At 41.1% G+C, this 21,758-nt stretch overlaps 2 protein-coding genes across 4 annotated transcripts in view; one reads left to right on the top strand and one right to left on the bottom strand.

Annotated features, from left to right (window-relative positions):
- The window catches only part of ERP44 (endoplasmic reticulum protein 44), a 94,725-nt gene extending 75,083 nt beyond the window's left edge, over positions 1–19,642 (bottom strand). Inside the window, exon 1 of the mRNA XM_004580955.3 lies at positions 19,476–19,642. Within this exon, the coding sequence (XP_004581012.1) occupies positions 19,476–19,532 (57 nt within the window). The 5' untranslated portion in view covers positions 19,533–19,642. The remainder of the gene's footprint in view (positions 1–19,475) is intronic.
- A 279-nt stretch (positions 19,643–19,921) lies between these two features.
- The window catches only part of INVS (inversin), a 153,863-nt gene continuing 152,026 nt past the window's right edge, over positions 19,922–21,758 (top strand). For all 3 annotated transcript variants that reach the window (XM_058672760.1, XM_058672762.1, XM_058672763.1), the window contains exon 1: positions 19,922–20,115. The gene's annotated coding sequence lies outside the window, so the exon portion shown is untranslated. The remainder of the gene's footprint in view (positions 20,116–21,758) is intronic.

The following is a 21,758-nucleotide window of genomic DNA, read 5'->3' as shown; positions in this document are numbered from 1 at the left end:
AATGATTTTCACATCTTGGAAAAATGCAAAGCAATCAACATTTACAATTATCTTCTTCACAAGACTGTAAGAACATTAATACCTGAATGTGTATCATAATATTACAAGCAGAGGCTTTCCAACTGATTTTTTAAAACTACTGAAAGCAAGAAATACACTTAACAATGCAATGCAACACATATAGATCGAATTACATGCTTCTCCCCAAAAAAATCCTTATTGCATTCAATATGAAATATTTTTTTATTTCTATTTCTTTTGGGCAATGTTTATTGTAACCCCCATCATTTGACTTCACAAGCCATTAATCTGTCTCATCTGCAGTTCCAAAAACATTGCTCTAAAGAGTACTATGCAGGGTCTGGAACAGTAGCCTAGTGGCTGAAGTCCTCGCCTTGCATAGACCAGGATCCCCTATGGGCGCCAATTCATTTACTGGCTGCTCCACTCACCATCCAGATCCCTGCTCGTGGCCTGGGAGAGCAGCAGAGGATGGCCCAAAGCCTTGAGACCCTGCACCCACATGGGAGGCCTGAAGGAAGTTCCAGGCTCCTGACTTCAGATCAGTTTAGCTCTAGTCATTGTGGTCAGTTGGAAGATCTTCTCTCTGTAAATCTGACTTTCCAATAACAAGATTACTATACATATTTTCAAGCAATATGTTCAGAATATTTCAGAGAAGTTCTCTCTGCTCAAAATCCATTTATTCTGATATACTCCATCACTAAAAAGCTGAGGTCTAGGGTTAGTCTTCAGCATAGTGATGAAGACTGCTTAGGATGCCTGTATTCCATATTGTTGGGAGTCATGGAATCAATTCCCAGCTCCACTGCCAATTCCAGTTCCCTACTGATGTGTATCCCGGGAGGCAGAAGTTGATGGCTCCAGTGGTTGGGCCCCAACTACCTATGCAAAACACCTGTATGAAGCTCTTGGTTCAGCCCAGTTGTTGTGGGTACTTGTAGTATGAACCAATGAATGGAAGATTGTTAGTCTCTTTGCATTCTAATAAAATAATTTTTTGTTTGTTTGTTTTAAACAAGAAAAGTTGAGGCCTTCGAGGAGTAATCCTTCTGAAAAGATAAATATCACTAAGGTCAAATGTCCAAAGTAGATCACCACACTGATCTCTATTTTGTTTAGTATTTTCCTTTTGGATACAAATTACTGCATGCATGACAAGTCTCAGAACATATAACCAGCTACAGATGTATATGCAGAAACATTTGAAAACGTTCTAGGTAATCTGAAAATACAAAACATTAGCTTGAGATACACATAAAAAGTTACTTTTGAAAATCTTTCAAGGATGTCAAAAAAATTTTAAAAGAAGCACCACCTGCTTTATTCAAAAAGACACTCTTCCTTACTCCACTATCAATGCCAATCAAATTATTTTCCTGAATACCTTCACGCAATAAGTACTGAATTCACTTCTTTTATTTAATAAGAAGTACCATTTGAGATATAACTGTACACATAAATGGCTTATTTCCTTCAATCCTGGGATTTCCACAGGTACTGAATTGGGATCCAAAGGACAGCAGAGTTACAGCACTATCTACAAGGTTCCCTAAAACATTCAGGTCAATAGAAGATTCCAAATACAGTCTTATTTGGAAGTAGTCTCAGACAATTTTGAAATCATCCTGGACATGGAGCAGGTTCTAACTCTAATGAATGGTGTAATTACAAGAAAAGGAGAGGACTTAGAAATGCACAATGCAGATAACTTGCAAACACAAACACAGGAATTGGAATGGTACATCTATAAGCCAAGAATGCCAGGAGTCACTAAGACCAAAAAAAAAAAAAAAAAACTCACTTACAACAGTTCAGAGACACCCTTACAAGCATCTTGACTTCAGACTTGGCCTCCAGAACCATAGAATTGTTGGATAGAGATGTCTTAAGATATCAAGTTTGTGTTATTTTATGACACAACTCCAGGACATTAATTCCAAGCCATAAGTCACATTAATTCACATTTTAAAGCCATATACACATATAAAAGAAGTCATTACCATTAACATACATAGTTGAAAGGCAAATATACTACTGGTTTTTTTGCTGCTTTTTTCTTCTTTGCCAAGGTTTTAGGTTTTATATTGTTTCATTTGTTCTTTAGTGCCAAGCACAGTGCTTCACATAAGCGGAGACTCCACAGTGCCAAAGGACCAGACTGAACCAGATACATTTCTTCCATTCTTAAACATTTCACAATTCTATGTGAACACAAAAGAGGACTCTCTACTTAGAGCTGAGAGAAGTCATAAATGGCTTTTATTTTGCAGTAAATACACAGAAAACACTTTCTTTAATAGAGCTCAAAATGTGATAATTACAGGATCATAAACAAGTATTCTAGAGACCTCTCACCTCAATAATTTACCTGCCTTAACATCAACATGCCAGTTAAAAAAATGACAAAACAATTCAAATCTAATTCATAAGAGAATGAATGAAAAATTCTGTTCAACCAAAAACATAATACTGTACTCACCAATGGAATATATTGCAAACAGGAGGAAAATATAGGTGTCAATCAGCTGGAATTCAAATTCGCTATCATTATGGAGAGAATTGTCCTATTATCAGTAAGGGAAACTACTACAGCAGTTTCAATAGACATTTTATTTAGTAATCAAAGCAGCAGACTTTAGGGGACTGCCATCGTGAGACATTCTGCATCGGAGTATCAGACCCAGATGGAGCTCCTAGCTCTTGGCTTCTGCTGGCCCAAACCTAGCTACTGTATCCATATGGGATCTCTCTTTTACCCCTACTCTGCCTTTCAAATAAATAATTTTTTTTCAAAGATTTATTTATTACTGCAAAGTCATACATATATACACACACATATATATACATACATATATATATATATATATATATATAGAGAGAGAGAGAGAGAGAGAGAGAAGGAGAGACAGAGAGGAAGATCTTCCATCCATTGATTCACTCCCCAAGTGACTGCAAAGGCTGAAGCTGTGGCAATCCTAAGCCAGGAGCCAGGAATCTCTTTCGGGTCTCCCACGTGGGTGCAGAGTCCCAAATCTTTGGGCCGTCCTCAACTGCTTTGCTAGGCCACAAGCGGGAAGCGGGGCTGCCGGGATTAGAACTGGTGCCCGTATGGGGTCCTGGCTCGTTCAAGACGAGGACTTTAGCTGCTAGGCTACTGTGCCAGGCCCAATAAATAAATCTTCAAAAAATTTTTTAAATAAGGTGTGTATGTAAGCTAAATAATCCTCTAAGTGGAACTTTCTCAGTCGTCTAATGATCATACATTGGAACTGGCACTATGGCAGAGCAGTAAAGCCACAGCCTGCAACACTGGCATTCCATATGGGTGCCAAGTTCAAGTCCTGGCTACTCCACTTCCTGTCTAGCTTCCTTGCTAACTGCACTTGGGAAAGCAGCAGAAGACAGATCCAGTGCTTGGGTCCCTGCACCTACATGAAGACCCAGATGCAGCTCTTAGATCCTGGCTTCAGTTTTGTCTCAGCTCTGGTTGTTGCAGCCATTTGGGGAATGATGTAGCAGATGCCAAGATCAATCAACTAATCAAACAATATCTCTGCCTCTCCTCTGTAACTCAGCCTTTCAAATAAACAAAACTAAAAAAGGGGGAGGAGAGATCTAATGTAAAGAAGAAAAAAACATACTTCACAATTTTTTGCTTTCTGTGTCAGGAAATATAGAACACAGAAAAATGCAATAAACCTCAGATTATTCCAATTCAATTCCTCAATCCCTGTTAATCTCTCTCCTCTTTTATTTAGGTCTTAATAGTAGTAATTAAGAATGACACAGTTGAAGGGAACCCTAGCTTATCTAACTGTGGAGTATCTTCCCTTTGCACTGTACACAGCAGTCTCTGGCTCAGTGGCCAGCTGCCCACCATCTAAACACTCGCCGTGACAGACAGCCTACAGCAGAGTTTTGTCTAACAGGGCTGAACATCTGCTCACCTTTCTCTTCTCATAAACAACTCACCAAGAATCTATCCACTCATTCTTCTGTCAGCTCATGATACCAAGTATCAGTACTTGATTGAGAATCTGTAAGGGTACAAGTATTTGGACAGCTAGTGCCTGCAGGAAATTAAATCCTATTATGCCCTTCAAAAGTTCACAATCTACTTCAAGAAGACATCATGACCAACTATGAAAAGCACGTAAGACATAAGATGCAAACATCGTAAGGCTTATATAGAAAGCTTATGTGAGGGCCGAGTATGAAGTGGGCAGAATCAGCTGGACTGCAACACTCATTGGTTCCAGGGGAAGACAGGGCTGGAAACAGAACCGACCAAGCAACTGCAACCACCAGCTGATTGGAATGATGGTCTATACACACAAGAACCTGGTCTGGGAACACCTCAAAGTTTCTCCAGGGATCCCCCCAACTGAACCACCGGACTCAGAACCCCAACAATGAAAAGAAAGAGGACAGAACAAATCAATCAACTACCCCAGCCAGATGTTGGCAGTGAAAAACTGGGCAGGTGGAGACCCTAAGGTGGACTATGTCAGTCAGTGGATTCTGGAGAGATTTCATCATGTTTGGAATGGCGAAACTGGCAGCAACTCATAACTGCTGAACTATCAAAACCACCTGAGCAAGACCCCTGGAGCACGCCCCACATCAGGGACCTGGGATGAGTGAGAGGCTGGGCATGGCTTCTCCTTTCACCTCCCCCTTTACCCCAGATATAGAAAAAAATGTGGAAATAATAGTCTTACCCACTTTCCTGTAGCCCTTGAACCTTTGTGCCCTAATTAGCTATGTAAAGGATTGTTAAAAATTTTTTAAAAAGGCTTATAGAAAGCATGATACAAAAATTGAGGGGTTGGAAGAAGGCAGAAAGCTCTACAAGCATTACATGAACAGAGTCCCTTCTATGGACAGATGAAATAAGTTGAGCTGTGAAGCTGACAAATTGTCTTCCTATTCCAACTAAGTACCCACTATCCAATATGAGGCATGTTTCATGAGAACAGGAGATCATATGATGAACTTTTACTTAATCAAATTGACTTACAAACCATCTTATTTGCAAAGAGGTTTTCACCAACTAATTTCTATTAAAAATCTACATTTTAAAAGATTTGTCATGTCCTGGCTTCCACCAAATCTACAGACATATTTAGATCAATGTCCAAAACTTACCAGAATTAGTAAATATAATACATGCTTCTTTGTAAATAACTTTACACTACAGTGAAAGCAATATTTTTAGGACAATTCTAGTTTATGTGAGACTTACAGGAGCAAATGAAATTGTATAACTAGCAATTTGCAATCATCCATACTTACATAAATAGGATTTTTTTTAATCTATTCAGTGACCAAAAGCCTGCAGTAATAATCTACTCTTCCTTTATTAAATTCAACTAGAAGATTATATACTTCTAAAGAAAAACCATCATTTTCCACATACTTAGTCAATCACAACAGTTACAGATGTATGTTTTGAATGACTTTGAATTCTCATAGTAATAGAAAAGCCACTTTCTATGTGAAGTTGATGACACCTTTCAAACAGCAGGATTTAAAACATGTTCCTCCACTTTCATTTGTACCACTTAAAGGAATTTATTTGCTTTTTTATTAAAAACAAGAAATGCATATCAAGGCAGATGTTTATTCCCATCAATCATAATTATATTTGTTATTATTTTTATAAGATAGTACCATAACTTATCAGGGGAAAGAGACAAGCAAGTAAGTATTTTAAGGAACTATGAATATTTAGACTCATTTAATACAAAAAGCTCCACCCATTTACTCAACCCAGAGGGTCAAAAGACAGCACAATCACAAAGAGGGTCAGCATAGGCACCACCCTCCTTTAAAATACTTTTGCAATTGTACAATTCCTTCATTTGACAAGTTATCCTTTTCTACTCATCATGTATCAGGACAATTATCTCCTATACACCAAACATGATGCAAACTACTTTGTACACATTAATCTTATGACTTAGCAAAGTAATATCCCACTTTTAGCTCAGAAAATAAAGCTCAGAAAAATCAGGAACTTTAACATCACTCAACTAAAAACAGGAAGAGCCAAGAATGAAGCAGACCATTTTAACTTTAAAGTCAGCTACCTCCTAGTGTTGACAGTATTCCTGAAAATTCAAAGGTTAGAACTACTTCCACAACACATCAGTACACCCTGAAAGGGATGTACATCGCACACCTAGCCTTCTGGAGAAATTAAAAAAAAAAAAAAAAGGAAACCAAAAAACAGGGTTGGTGCTATGCCTTAAGTGGGTAAAGCTGGTACCAGCATCCCATATTGACAACTGTTCTAGTTCTAGCTGCTCCAGTTCTGATCCAACCCCCGGGTAACACATCTGGGAAAGCAGCAGCAGATGGACCAAATACCTGGACCCCAGTATCCAAATGGGAGACCCAGAGGAAGACCTGAGCTCCTAGCTTCAGTCTGGCACAGCTCCAGCCATTACAGCCATTTGAGGAGTGAAACAGCTAATGGAAGATCTCTCTCTTACTCTCTCTTTCTAGCTCTTTCAACTAAATAAATCTTATTTAAAAATCTTGAATCACACACAAATAATGCACAAATATTTTTACAAATATTTAAGTAACCAATAACATAATTACAGCTTACAAGCATGTATCTTTTAATAGAACATCTGAAACAGAAATTGGATGTCTTCATTTTATAAATGAGAAAACTGAAACCCTGCAGTATTTGACTTACAGTAGAAATAAAAACATTTTGCTAAATGAGTAAGACCCAAATAAGCTAAGTGATAGTGTAAATTAGTGGCAGACAAGGTTCAAATCCAGGTTATGTGCACATCCATAAACTATCTTCATAATTACATAATAATTTTAAGTACAATACAAAGTAAGTAGTTACAAACACGGCTAACCAGTATTCTCCTAAGAGTGACCATTAGACTATTCTCTTAGTCCCTTTGTGAGGCTGCTTTTGTCAGTATGACAATGCAATTATTAGGATTAGAAGATCATAGGGGCTAGATGCTAGCCATCCAAGCACATGACTGCAGTGCACACAAAATGACAACTACTTGAAAGTTTCCCAAGAAAGGTATATGTATTTACATTTCTTTGCTCACTCTCTCAGCCTAATAACATTTACTGAGTATCTACTATCTGACAAATCAAAACAGTCTTCCAGATGTTCGGCACAGCATGTAAACTGCCATGTGGCACACCTGCATCCTGTTACCAGAGTACCAAGGTTTTATCTCCACCCAAGCTTCCTGCTAATGCAACAGATTATGACGTGCACAGCTGATTTCCTGTCACCCACATGGGAGATGCAAACTAATGGAGTCCATGGCTCCATAGCTTTGGTCTTGCGCATCCTAACTGTTGAAGGCATCTCCAGAGTGAACCAGCAAACAATGGGAGATCTCTCTTTAATCTTTGTGTGAATGTATGGATGAATGTGTGTTTCTGTCTCACTGCCTTTCAAATAAACTAAACATGTATTCTTACAATAAAAAGCAAAGAAACCAAAAAATTGGTTTTCAATGCCCCCAATGCTCTATGGATGCATGTAATTCTTTCTCCAGAGTTCGCAGAAGAGCAGGAGAGGTCTTTACCCACATCCAGTAAATTCTGGAATCTCAGAAAGATTAAATTTTTGGAGTTAAGTGGTAAAACCAGGAGTCATTTCAAACAGCTAAGAGTAAAATACATACAGGTCTGTGACTATAGCTTTTTTAAAAAGAAAAATTTATTTTTACTGGAAAGCTCAATCACAGAAGAAGAGACCAAAAAAATCTTCCATCCGCTGGTTCACTCCACAAATGGCTGCAACAGTCATAGCTGAGCTGATCTGAAGCCAAGAGCCAGGAATTTCTTCCACACCTTTCATCTGGGTGCAGGGTCCAAAGCTTTGGGCCATCCTCCACTGCTTTCCAGGCAACATGCAGGGAGCTGGTTGGGAAGTGTAACAGCTGGGACATGAACCAGCACCCATACGGGATCCCAGCACTTGCAAGGTGACAATTTAGCTAGCCATTTTACTAGACCCTGTATTTCCTTTTATTCCCAAGTACCAGTAGTCTACTACTCTACACCAAAAGTAAACAGAAATCTGATCTTGAATAAGTACCTATTTCAGCATTAAAAATCCATTCAAAAACATACCAAACGAAACTGAAAGGAAAATCCCTACAATGTTATCAGTGGCTGATATCCGCACTTCTTCTATTATGCTTTCCCTGAAGGTACATTACTTTCAGGAATAAATAAACACCCAGGAAATCTTTCAAAAATTTAAATCATTACAATAGTATTTTTCACATTACAAACTGTGCCCTTCCTTCACTCATGGAAAATATTTTTAACTTAATATACCACAGATACACTAGAGTAATCAGTCAAGTCTACTCCTAGCAGAAACAAGTAGACTAAATCAGTAATACTACCAATACAGTTAGGAAGCTCTATCTAACTTTCAGATCAGCAATTAAAAAAAAAAAAAAAAAAAGCAAAAACTAAGAGAAAGAAAACATCAATAAATGACATCTGTAACAGAAAATACAATTTTGCAAAGTGCATTTTAACTGCATGAATTTCTACCACACTGTACCTAACTCACAAGGCCCCTCTTGTAATTTCCTGAATATGCCTTGGGCATTCCCACATATGGCGACTTAGCACTGGACTAGGCTTATGAGCCTCTTGTAAGGCTCCTTCACTCAGAAACCCAAATGACTAACTCCCTCACCGACTTCCAGGCTCACTTTCTCAGTAACGTTGACCAAGCACAATTTCCCTAAACGCAATCCTCTGACTTCCCTCACTTAAGTTACACTGTTTTTCTTTTTCCCATAATAGTTAATCAAGGTATTACAAGCCTTTAACTTTTTGCACTAGAAAAAGATTTACACATTCACAAAGGCAATGGCACTTTTACCACTTTTTATTCCATAAAACCACAGCAGCAAGCAGGACCACCAACTCTCATGAGTCAGAATATCTAAACATGAATACTAATAAACTGGAGTGATAAGTAGCAGATACAAGATCTGCACTAAAATCTTGGATTGGATCCCTGAACAACATTCTTCTACGTTTTCTTTTTTATTTAAATACTAGAAGACAAAGACCTATGCATGAGTATCTTTGCAATAACACCATATTTTTGTTGGATTGCAAAACATTCTGTGAGAAACAGTAACCCTTTTTATAGAAACAACTCCTGTTACCTAGAAACGAAGGGGAATAAGTCAGTTTGAGTAGTTTTGTTTCCTTTTTACCGTAGAAAATTTATTTGTTCATTTGAAAGAGAGAAAAGGGGAAGAAAGAGAGTGAGTGCAAGAGTGAGAGAGAGAGATTTTCCATCCATGGGTTCACTCCCTGGCTGCAATGGTCAGCCTAGGCTGGGTCTCCATGTGGGTGGCAGGCGCCCAAGGACTTCGGCCGTCTTCTGCTGTTCTTCCCCAGGCCTTTATTAGCAGGAACTAAATCAGAAGTGGAGCAACTGAGACACGACCCAATGCACAAAGAAGTGCTGGCATTGCAGGCAGTGGCTTTGTCCTTTATTCCAGCTCTTGAGTAGGTTTTTTTACTTTTTCTAAGAAATCACTTTGACCTCAAGAAAAGGAGCACTTTCCGAAGGTGACATCAATTCAGAACCTTGTTACTGTTCGCATACAGCTAGTCTCACAGAGACCTTCTAAGTTTAAGCTCAGGCGTCCCAGATTAATAGTTCCAAGTAGGGAAACTTAATCCAACCATGGTGTTGAAAGTAGGTTTAGATAAAGTGAGAATGCAGTCTCCTTGACTGACTACTATGGCCTCCTAAGAAGCGGGACAGAGAGTGGACACAGGCATAGACATGCATTCTTCCTGTCTCTTGCAAAATGATGCCACACGCTACACAGAAATGGAGTGATCCAGTAAAAAGCTACCACCTTCAGCAAGGACAGATACCAGCACTATGCCTTTGATCTCTAAAACTGTGAGCTAAATAAACCACTTAAGTTATCCTGCTCCAGGTATTTGATTACACTATCAAAAAAAAAAACAAACAAAAAACCAAAACACCCTCCCCAGAATATCACCGATTAGCTGATATCCAACTATATTTGGGTCAGAACTCTAAGACTAAACAGCAAACAGATAACTCTAAAGCATAATGCTTATCATTTGAAATTGTTCCTTATGCACAGACTTGAATGCTATGTGAATAATTCTTTTTTTTTTTTAAAGATTTCTTTATTTTTATTTTTTATTACAAAGTCAGATATACAGAGAGGAGGAAAGACAGAGAGGAAGATCTTCTGTCCAATGATTCACTCCCCAAGTGAGCCGCAACGGGCCGGTGCTGCACCAATCCAAAGCCGGGAACCAGGAGCTTCTTTCAGGTCTCCCACACCGGTGCAGGGTCCCAAGGCTTTGGGCCGTCCTCAACTGCTTTCCCAGGCCACAAGCAGGGAGCTGGATGGGAAGTAGAGCTGCCGGGATTAGAACCGGCGCCCATATGGGATCCCGGGGTGTTCAAGGTGAGGACTTTAGCCGCTAGGCCACGCCACCGGGCCCTATGTGAATAATTCTTAAAAGTTTTCCCAAAACTTCAAATTCAGTAAGACACCTACATGTAAATCTGACACTACCTTGCCCAAAGAAACAAGAAATGTTCATTCTCTTTGACATTTTAATGTGTGTGCACGTAAATATATTTACACAATCTATACTCCATCACTATATACTTCAATTCCTATTTTGGAATTTTCTTGAACTATTTAGAAAGTTGCTTCTCAACATGCACAAAATACCAGTCTCCTCAGCTTATATAATTTCTTGCTATTTTCAAGTAGGCAAAGATTCACATTAATTCATTAATTTATCAAATTAGAAGCTTAAATTCCCTCACAGATTACCTTCTGATATCCTGAGACAAACATTTACAAAACAATAGGCCATCATTGACAGGTAAAGTAGCTGACCACAATTCAGGCATGAGGCCTGTGTACAACAGGAAGCCTCAGTCTGTAACACAGGAATCCCAGTGCCCTACAGGTGTGCCAAAATGTGTCCTAGTGGTTCCAATTCTCATTCAGCTTCCTGATCAAGTCCTGGGGAAAAGCAGAGAGGATGACTCACAAATAAAACAAATAAATATTTAAAAAAAAATAAAACAAATCAAAGTTTGTATGTTTTTATTTAATAAAGTTTCCCCTCAAGTATCATTAAAATCCCTTTTAAGTAGCCCTCATAAGGTATTTTTCCACAGAGAGACTGCAGACCCTAAAATCCTTAAGTCAATTCACATTTCATTAGAATTGGGAAACAAAAATCTGTTTCATCCTAGTAACATGCTGTTGAGAAAACTAAGACCTCAAGAAAAAAAAAAAAAAAAAAAACACCTTGCCTTACTTGACCTTTTGGAATACTAAAAGAATCAGCATTGTCACTCCTCAAATTCACTTGTCTTATTTGAACTATAGCTATTGAGTGCCTTACTACATTTGCTCTCAGGCAACCAAAAGCCAATCCTATGCTCACTGATGAGATCACTGACATCCTCCAGGTTACCACTGTCCCTTCCCAAGAAGCCCTGAAACACTAGCTGGGGCATTTTCTTCTTCATCACACCTTTATCTTGGGTTCTGAGGCCAACAGCGAGAGTAAAGGTCTAAACCAGCACTAGCTGCTTTCTGTGATGGTAGAAATGGCCACCACCTGCACTGTTCAACAGAGCAACCATTTGCACATGTGGATATTAGAGCACTTGAAATACAGCGACTCTGACTGAAATGTATTTAACTGTAGTGAATCTAAAGGAACAGGACAATGCAAATCAAATATAACTTCAGTCATTATTACTGCACGTGATTCCCTCAAGGTTTCTCTATCCTTACTCACCTGCTGAGCTGAACAAATCTCTAACAGTAGTACCATCTGGAATAAAATAAAGGACCTCATTCCTTTTCTCAATGTCAAAAACTCCTCTGATTTCTAAACGCCTCTTCCTAAACCTTTTAAATCCAATTACCGAAGGTACCACTCTCAGGCTATAACATTCTTAAGGAGAAAATGAAAGGAATATTGGAACGCTTATTATTTAGTCTACAGTTTTCTTTAGCTCAACTACTACAATGTTTTCTGAAATGGTTTCTGCCTTCTTTTTCTTTTTCTCTACTGTACTAGTAAAGTATATGTTGAAATTCAAGCAGTTTAAAATTGCAGCCCAATAAAATGTGCCAAGTTCTATATAACTGTAAAATAACAAGGCTGGAGGGATCACATAGAACTTGATCACAATATCACAAAGGGTGCCACCACAATGATAATTTTATTTCAATCTTCACAAGGACAAGGAACCAAGGTCGGAGACCCATTACATTACATTACACAAGAGACTCCTCCAAAATGACATTGTCTTCCTCTTTCTTCCTGAGTTAGACGGGTTGAATACTGGTAAAAAACACTAAAGACTCTCATTTCACTTTCGCTAAGCTGATAATAAATCATAACAGAAGCCAGTCAAAGGGTTTGCCAGTTTCTTTAGTGTGATTCTGATAGCTGGTCATCTCAGCAAATTAGACAGCAAGATTTCTGGATGGGAAGTGGAGCCATCAGGACATGAACTGATGCCCATATGGAATCCTGGTGCTTACAAGGTGAGGGCCTGGCCATTGAGCCATTGTGCCAGGCCCAAATTATTTATTACACTATTGAAAGGCATAGCGCTATCTTCAGTCTAACCAGTTTAAAGATTAACTCATCAATTTAACCCTTCAAGGCACTGCCCAAACTTATCATCCTCCCTAATTCCTCCACTGAGAAGTAATTTCTTACATACTTCTAAAGCAGAACTTCTTAAATTTTTATATGCATATGAATCACTTGGCTATATTGTTAAAGTGAAGCTACTTGGAAGAACGCTCAAGCTCAAAACCACACGTGTATGTAACAGACCTTATCGCCCATTCCCACATACTCCTTCTCTTTGGCATCCTGCTTACTTACTGAGTTACACATTTCTTGGAGGCATGATATGCATCTCAATTATCTTCTCTTCTCCATATATGATTGCAAACAAGCATTCAAATGATAGGAAAACAATACAAATAATTAGATGACGGTTCATGCTGCCTGGGCCATAAATGGTCCCTCTCTATAGAATCAAGGAAGCTAAAGATCAATAAATGCTATGAAAAATGAAACTTTTTAATCATTTCCCTGGTTAGAGGAAACATAGAATGGCAGTGGTCAATATCAGGAAAGCTGTGACCAAAGCATGATATTCCTTCCATGGATAATAGGATGAACATATTCTTATGGAAAATCAAATATCCAATATCCAAACAAATATCCAATCAAACTTGTAATTAGGGAGTTAGAATAGTACCTTGACACATTAAGACAGTTCAATCACAAAAATATGCAAATTAAAATACAATGAGTTACCATCACTTCATCTTTCAGACTGACAAATACTCAACCGGGACATCAGACCTTGCTAAGGCAAAAGGGAAAGCATTCCACTAATGGTGAGACCACAAATCTGCACAACCACTCTACAGAACAATTTCCTGATATCCAGCAACACCTACAAAGTTGCAGATACTGTACACATTTACCCTTTGGCCTAGCAACTTCACTCACAGCAATCTATCTCAAAGATACACTATCAAAACCAAGTACGCACAAGCTCCTGTTTGCAGAACTATTTGTAACAGGAAAGAATGAAAACAACAATGGTTTGACAAATCTCCCAGTAACACGCAAGAGGTTTAACAAGAAACATGAAATATTTGTATTAAAATCTCTGTGAGATTTTTAAGTTTTTTTTTTTTATATAAAGTAGACAAATGTATGACTAATTGCTTGAAATGCTACCATTTCATCAAAGGGTTGGGAAACAAATAAAAAATAAAAACACTTTGCACATGTTTAGAACAAAGGAAGGAAATAATAAAATATATATATATTTGAAGTTTTCTTGTATTAGGAGAAAACAGATAAAAAAATTAAGACATACAAATATGCATATAATTTGCTTTATAGATCTGACTTTTGAAGCAGTAAATCTCATATTACAACACTAAAATTTGACAGAGAAATGAAACAAATGAACCAAACAATATAATAAGCTGGTAGTTAAGACCACATACAGTGAATTACAAATTTTTAAGAAACAGTGAAACAGAAAACTAGATTACAAGGATGCAATAAAAATACTCAAAATATGAGCAATTTTACAGTATGGAGGATCTAGCTGTCTAAATAAATTATAACAGAGGCCAATGCAGTGGCTTACCAAGCCATCCTCTGCCTGAAGTTCTGGATATGGATGCCAGTTCAAGTCCCAGCTGTTCCTATTCCTAATCCAGCTCTCTGCTAATGACCTGGGAGAGCTGCCCTGAATGGCTCAGGTACTTGGGTTCCCGTATCCATGTGGGAAACCTGGAAAAAGCTCCTGACTCCTGGCATTAGATCAACTCAGCTATGGTCATTGCAGCCATTTGGGAAGTTAACCAATGATGGAAGATCTTCCTCTGTCATTCTTGACTTTAAGAACTAATATATATATATTATAAAATACACTATAAATATATAAGTTTTTATATAACTTGAAAGATAGGTTTTACAGAGAAGGAGAGCCAGAGAGAGAGAGAGGGAAATCTTCCATCTGCTGTTCGTTGTCCATATGGCCACGGCCAAAGCTGAGCTCTGTCTTGGTCTCCTATGTGGTGCAGGGGTCAAGGACGTCGGCCATTTTCCACTGCTATCCCAGGCCATAAACAGAGCTGGATCAGAAGCAAAGTAACTGAGATCGAACTGGTGCCCATATGGGATGCCAACATTAGCAGGTATAGGATTAGCTTATTATGCCACTGCACTGCCCCTATAACTCTCTCAAGTTAAAGAAATAAATCTTCTAAAAAATAATAAATAAATTATAAGGAAAAGAGGTGGAGAGGGAACAGAGATTTTAAAAATTATATAGGAAACATATAAATCCATTGGAATGTATGGACCTTAGATGCCCACTGCTTTGAGCAATCACTTAAAATAAAAAAGAAAACAATGAAAAAAAATTTTTAATGACTTATGCTAAATACAAAAAAATCTGTTAATTTTTCTGATTTGATAATAGTATTCTGGTTGATGCTGTTTTTAATTTTTACCTTTTAGAAAGATGCACTAAAGAAAACTAATCAGCTGGGAAAAAGTTTTCTTTAAAACATCAATGTCCCAAGTCTCACAGATACATCCAGTCTGGTATAGAACCTGATAGAAGACTCAAACATCACTTTATTAAAACACCCCAGGCAGGGCCCAGCACGATAGCATAGCAGTTAAAGTCCTCATGTTGAACATGCCGCCTGGATCCCATATGGGCACTGGTTCTTATTCCGGCAGCCCTACTTCCCATCCAGCTCCCTGCCTGGGCCTGGGAAAGCAGTCGAGGATGGCCCAAAGCATTGGGACCCTGCACCTGCATAGGAGACCCGGAAGAAGCTCCTGGCTCCTGGCTTCGGATTGGCACAGCTCCAGGCGTTGCAGCCACTTGAACCATCGGACAGAAGATCTTCCTCTCTTTATATCTGCCTTTCCAATAAAAATAAATAAATCTAGGGCCCGGCGGCGTGGCCTAGCGGCTAAAGTCCTCACCTTGAAAGCCCCGGGATCCCATATGGGCGCCGGTTCTAATCCCGGCAAGCTCCACTTCCCATCCAGCTCCCTGCTTGTGGCCTGGGAAAGCAGTTGAGGACGGCCCAATGCATTGGGACCCTGCACCCGCATGGGAGACCCGGAAGAGGTTCCTGGTTCCCGGCATCGGATCGGCGCGCATCGGCCCGTTGCGGCTCACTTGGGGAGTGAATCATCGGACGGAAGATCTTCCTCTCTGTCTCTCCTCCTCTGTGTATATCTGGCTGTAATAAAATGAATAAATCTTTAAAAAAATAAATAAATAAATAAATAAATAAATAAATAAATCCTAAAAAAAAAAAAAAAAAACACCCAGGCAACTCTTATTGATCAGTCAGATTTCTGTAAGCCACAGACCTGGGACAAGTTATATTAATTAGATGACTAACACAACTAGATACCAGTTGAAGTACATTCATCCAAAAGAACTCTTTCTCAACACTGGAGTCTGTATTTATTGACATAGCCAGCACTCTGGCAGAATGGCTTAAGCAGCCACTTGTAATCCTGGCATTCCTGGGTGCCAGTTCAAGTCCCAGCTGCTCCACTTCTAATCAGGCTCTTTACAAATGTACCTGGGAAAACAGCAGAAGATGGCCCAAGTGCTTGGGTCCCTGGCCCGTGCTTGGAAGACGCAGAAGGAGTCCTGGGCTCCTGGATGGACCAGGCCCAGGCCCAGTTGCTGCAGCCATGTCTCTGTAACTCTGGCATTCAAAAAATAAATCTTGAACAAGGAAAACCTGTCACCTCTGAATTCTTCCGTACTTTTAATGTATTTAATAAATACCAGATAATGCCAGCTCCAGCAGGTAAGTTTAGCGGAGGCATTTGGCTTGGTGGTTAAATGCCAGTTAAGATGTTTACTTTCTCATCAGAGTGCCCCCTGTTCTGTTCTAGACTCTGCTTCCTGACAATGCAGACCCTGGGGGGGGCAGCAGCAAACGCTCAGGTGATCCGGTTCCTGCCTCCCACATGAAAAACCTGGATTGAGTTCCCAGTCTCCGACTTCTGCCCTGGCTGAGCCCTAGTCATTGAGGGTATTTGGAGAATGAAGCTTGTAGGGAGGGGGTGGTGGTGGTGGTGGTGGTGGGGTGTGTGTGTGTGTGTGTGTGTGTGTGTGTTTCAGCTCAGAAAAGCTACCACACTGAGCTTTTGTACATTTAGTTAGCCATCCAGTAAGGCTATTTAGGCACAGAATGATATGTTCCAAACTGCTTCTTAGATCATGGAGAAGACAGCTAACACACCATATGATATTTCAGCTATTACGAACATTACTAGATTTGAATAGGTATAATTCTTCAACGCTGAGATCTAGAGTGTAAAAAAAAAAATGCTTGCATAGAATATATGGCTTTTTAGACCAGGATATGTAAGGAAAGCTTGATGACCTTGGCTAAGTGGAACCTAGGTTTTCTGTGGCTATGTGTGGGAGGAAATAAACTTCAAGTGTGAAAGCAGAAACTGGAACAGGAGGAAAGTACACTGGGGACCACAGAGAACATATTATCAGACAGGTGGGACACTGAGAATGCAGTCTGCGTTACCAGAATAGAACTGTCAGCTAATCAACTCAAAGTTGTGATTAGACTGATGGTCTACAAATATCTGCTAACTAATAAATGATAACACCTGGTAAATACTGTGTTCAAATTAGATCTAGCTTTATTTTCCAGCTCATTAACCTCACTGTGTAGTGTCTCAAATGTCTCCTAATTTTTTATTCCTCTATGTTTGCTTAATAAGATAAATACACACAATATTAACAAGACAATACTTTCGCAGACCCTGAGACAGGTATATTTTGTCTGGAAAAAAATCAATTTTGAACATTTGATATGGTGGATAGATTGTCTATAAAAACTTTAAATTATTTCAAAATAATTTTTTCTCCTTCTAAAACTTAGCTCTTCAAACAAACAATACAATTTGAGGGAAAGCGTATCTTACACAGGATTCCTATTCCGAGCTTCAGCTCTTCTTTGAAATATTTTTGTTCTTTGTATATTTAAACCACCTAAAATCATTTCTGCCAATTCATAATCCAAGCCATCTTATGGATGAGGAAAAGGTCAATATCTACTGTCCTTGAGAAGGTGGTCTCTAATAATAGTATTATTCTGAAAGTTCTTGAAGGGAAAAAGAATTGCAGTATAATAAAGAGTCCCATGTGGAATCTTTCCCACTACACAGAAGTCATTCACTGTTGACAATACCACATTCTATCATTTAACACGACTACGTTTATATATAACTTGGAGTTCTGATTGTTCCTGTTACTTTTTCACAGTGTTTTTTTCTGGGACCAAGGGCTGTATCTGGATTTGGCATATGGCTTACAAGATACAAAGAAAAGAGAAAACTATTTCAAATGAACTGTTTAAAAAGGTAATGCGACACGGTGGAATAAGCAATGCAAATCAAGAAACCTGTTTCTAGTTCCAGTTCTGCCTGTAACCAGCTATCTGCCTGAGTCACTCGTTTCTGAAAGTGTAAAGAGGGTTTGATTCAGTAATTTTCATCTTAAACGTGGCTTTCTAAAACACAATTAAAGGATTTTTCAGATACCACATTTTAACAACAGTCCAATTATGGGCCCAGCCTCAACAGCGTAGCAGTTAAAGTCCTGGCCTTGAACAAGCCTCCAATCCCATATGGGCTCCGGTTCTAATCCCGGCAGCCCCACTTCCCATCCAGCTCCCTGCCTGTGGCCTTGAAAAGCAGTCGAGGGTGGTCAAAAGCTTTGGGACCCTGCACCCGCATAGGAGACCTGGAAGAAGCTCCTGGCTCCTGGCTTTGAATCGGTCCAGCAGCAGCCGTTGAGGTCACTAGGGGAGGGAACCATCAGACGGAAGATCTTCCTCTCTGTATCTCCTCCTCTCTTTATATCTTTCCAATAAAAATAAACCTTAAAAAAAAAAACCACTCCAACTAAAAGTACATCTTCGTACCATATGGAGTTGGTCCTTCACTTTTGCTCCAATTTGACCAGACATGTCGACATGTTAGGTTGCACGTTCAAGATGTACTTTGGAAAAAAAGAGAGACAAGGGACAGACCTTCTTCTGTGATGGGATATTGCAAGGCAGGGAGTTCAGTAGTGAGGGCATATGGATGCCGAGGACCTAGCTAAGGCATTCCTAAGCCAAGTGCCTCGAAGAAGAAACCTCGGTGGTGATGGAAGAAAGAAGGGGCTGTAAGCAGCCTGGAGGGAAGTCTTGAACTGAGGCTGTCGGATAACCACAATCTCCACTTTCCCAAACCCTTATTCTCCCAGTGGACACCAAACCAGCTCCAGTTCCGGGTTCCCAACCAATCGCATCAGGCCACAACAGAGGGTTCGGCCAACCCGGACACCGTTTCAGGGCTCCAGAGTGAGATTCGCACAATCCCAGCACCTGTCGGCTCGACACGCTTTCCTGGCCGGCGGGGTGACATAGAACACTGGGGCCCTCCCGGGTCCTCGTCGAATCGGGGCACCACCAGGTGCTCAAGCCCGCAGCCCGCTCCCCGGCTCCTCGGCAGGGACACCCCCCTAGCCGCCCTTGTAGCCCTCTCCCAGGACTCACACTCCTGTTTAGGGGGTCCCAAGCCGGACCATGGCTTCTCAGGCCGCAGGGACGCAGGCCTGGGAAGCAGACAGACGGCTCAGAGTGAAGGCGGTGGGGGGAGGGAAGGCTCGTCGCTGCCGGAGAAAGCGACAGGGAAGCAAAGAAGAGCCAGAGAGTAGGCGGGTCGCCCTTCGGCCAGGGCAGGAGGCCGTCGGTGCGTCTGTCATTCCCTCACACACTCACCAGGAGCAGCACGGAGCATCTGAGGTCGGATAAGGATAGGAAGACGGCGGGATTCATGGTAGCGCCGGGGTCGGCTGCAGGGACAGGCGTAGGCGGCGGGGACTGGGCTGGGCTGAGTAAGGAGAGGGCTGGGCTCCAGGAGCCGGCGGCAGCTGAGGAGTCTCCCAGCAGCAGCAGCCGCACCTAGTCCTCCCGACCCGGAGCTCCAGCGGCGAACACCCGGGACAACTTCCAGAGGGGCCTCGCACACCCTCACTTCCGGGTCCTGCCCTCGTCGGAGCACGTCGGGAAATGTAGTCCTTTACTTTTCGCACTGGGGTACGTCAGTGGGCGTCTAGAACTGCCTTTCCCATTAGGCTCTCCGCCCAGGTCCACCGAGTCCTCTGAGCGCGGCGCCCTGTGGGATACCAAGGCCAGAGGGCGGTGTACTGCGGCGCTCCCGAGGATGCGAACTTCAATTCCCACAAGGCTATGCGGCCGAGAGCCTCGGGCGGCCTCCTGAGGGTCTCGGCTGCCTTCGGCGCGGTGGGGTCTTTCCCCACCGGTCGTGGTAGTGTCCTGGCCTGGCGGGAGGGGCGGCCCCGTGGGGGTCGTGCCTCCTGGAGTCGCCCCCGGGACGTCAGTCCTGGAGGAGGCGAGGGTGAGTAGGAAGGGTGCCTGAGAGGGAGGCTCGGATGATGGGTCCTGGCCCCTACCGCAGACTCGAGGCCCTCCTGGCCGGAGCGGTGGACTGAGCCTCCTTTGTTGGCCTCCTCGCCTGCTGCCTCTTTGCTCTGCGTTACTTGCTGAGTTACTGAGAGCCACCTCTCAGAGCCTCAGCGAGTCCGTGACTTCTGCCGCAGGGTCCCGGAGGGCTCGTGTGAGGAGGGAGAAGCACCGTGTCCCCTGGAAAGCCCGAGGCGACAATGATTGCTACTCCTCATTGATCGCTCCTACTGGGTACTGACACTTTGCTTTGGCTGCGCGGTCGCCCCGGGGTGCTCTGCAGCATCTTCAGTGCACACCCAGCCGGGTCCACGACCCCACAAGTCAGCCTTAGGAGAAACTCTTGAAGGGATTCCTGCTGCCTTTGCTTCAGCTTTCCTGCTGCCTGCGGGGACCTTTCCCCCTTCTCTTACTGGAACGTCTTCTCAAATGTTACCATCCCTGACATTTTTCATCCCTGACATCTGTCACACCCAACCTCTGAGTCCTCTTCGGAAGCACTGTGCCTATAAGTGTGACTACAGCGCCACTACTTCTGTACACTTAGAATTGTTCGAGGCTTTATTGCAGTGGCTTGCTTTGTTAACTAGTCAATGATGATAGCTTTGTGTTTTTGTAGCACTTTAGTGAAGTGGTTCTGACTGTCACCTATAAAATGATTTATAGAAAATTGGTGTTGCAGATATATATTACATGTGCTTTGAAAAAAATCCCAGAGAATGACTGTCCCAGGGTGATAAAATTTGATAGTGGAAGAACCAATACTCTTATTCGGGTCTCCTGGTTTTAAGTTAGCGCTCTTATCCTTATACTAACCATCTACCTCTCTGACAAAGCCCATCTGTAGTTGAAATGAGAAATTTAAAAACACTGTGGACTCATGAGCTCAGCATTCTAACAAGTTAAACTTTGTTCATGCTCACCCTTTGGACTTAGCACACAACCTCTGATCTTGCATTCCACAAATATTTATTGCTCACCAACGGTATACCTGTGGTTGAACTAAGTGCTAAGAATTGTGGTGTGAAATGAGTGTATATATTACCAACATTAGTTATTAGTGACTTTTTCAAAAGGCATAATGATTTTTTTATAATTGTAATGTGCCCAGATTCTGATCTGTTACAATCTAAAATGTAAGATCTCAGGGTACAGCACATAGTTGACACTCAACTTGTTGATTAAAAGAACATATACACCCTTTTATTTTGCATATTTTACATAAACCCAGAAAGCTAATGTAATCTAAGGACATACTGCTTCTTATTAACAACTGGGCCCATGTATAATTCTTTGTCATGTCTCCATCTCCACCTGTTTTGTAGCTTCCTTCAAGTGATTTTAATATAATCCTACATGTAACAGTTCAGAAGAGCTCAGACATGGTAGAATGGTCTCGCCACACCCTGAACCATCTTACTTTCTGTCAGCATATTAACTCTAATTATCAGCCAACTGAAGACATGAGGAGCTGACCTTTACCATAATTAGGAACATATAATCTTTGGAAGGTGAAATTTGAACCAGTATTTCTTGTCAATGGCAGCACACGTACCCATCAGCCGTGATGAACTTGTC

Source organism: Ochotona princeps, chromosome 14 (genome assembly GCF_030435755.1).
Source record: "Ochotona princeps isolate mOchPri1 chromosome 14, mOchPri1.hap1, whole genome shotgun sequence".
Lineage (NCBI taxonomy): Eukaryota > Metazoa > Chordata > Mammalia > Lagomorpha > Ochotonidae > Ochotona > Ochotona princeps.
The sequence above is the reverse complement of the archived record's forward strand: the minus strand, read 5'-3'. Positions and strand labels throughout refer to the sequence as shown.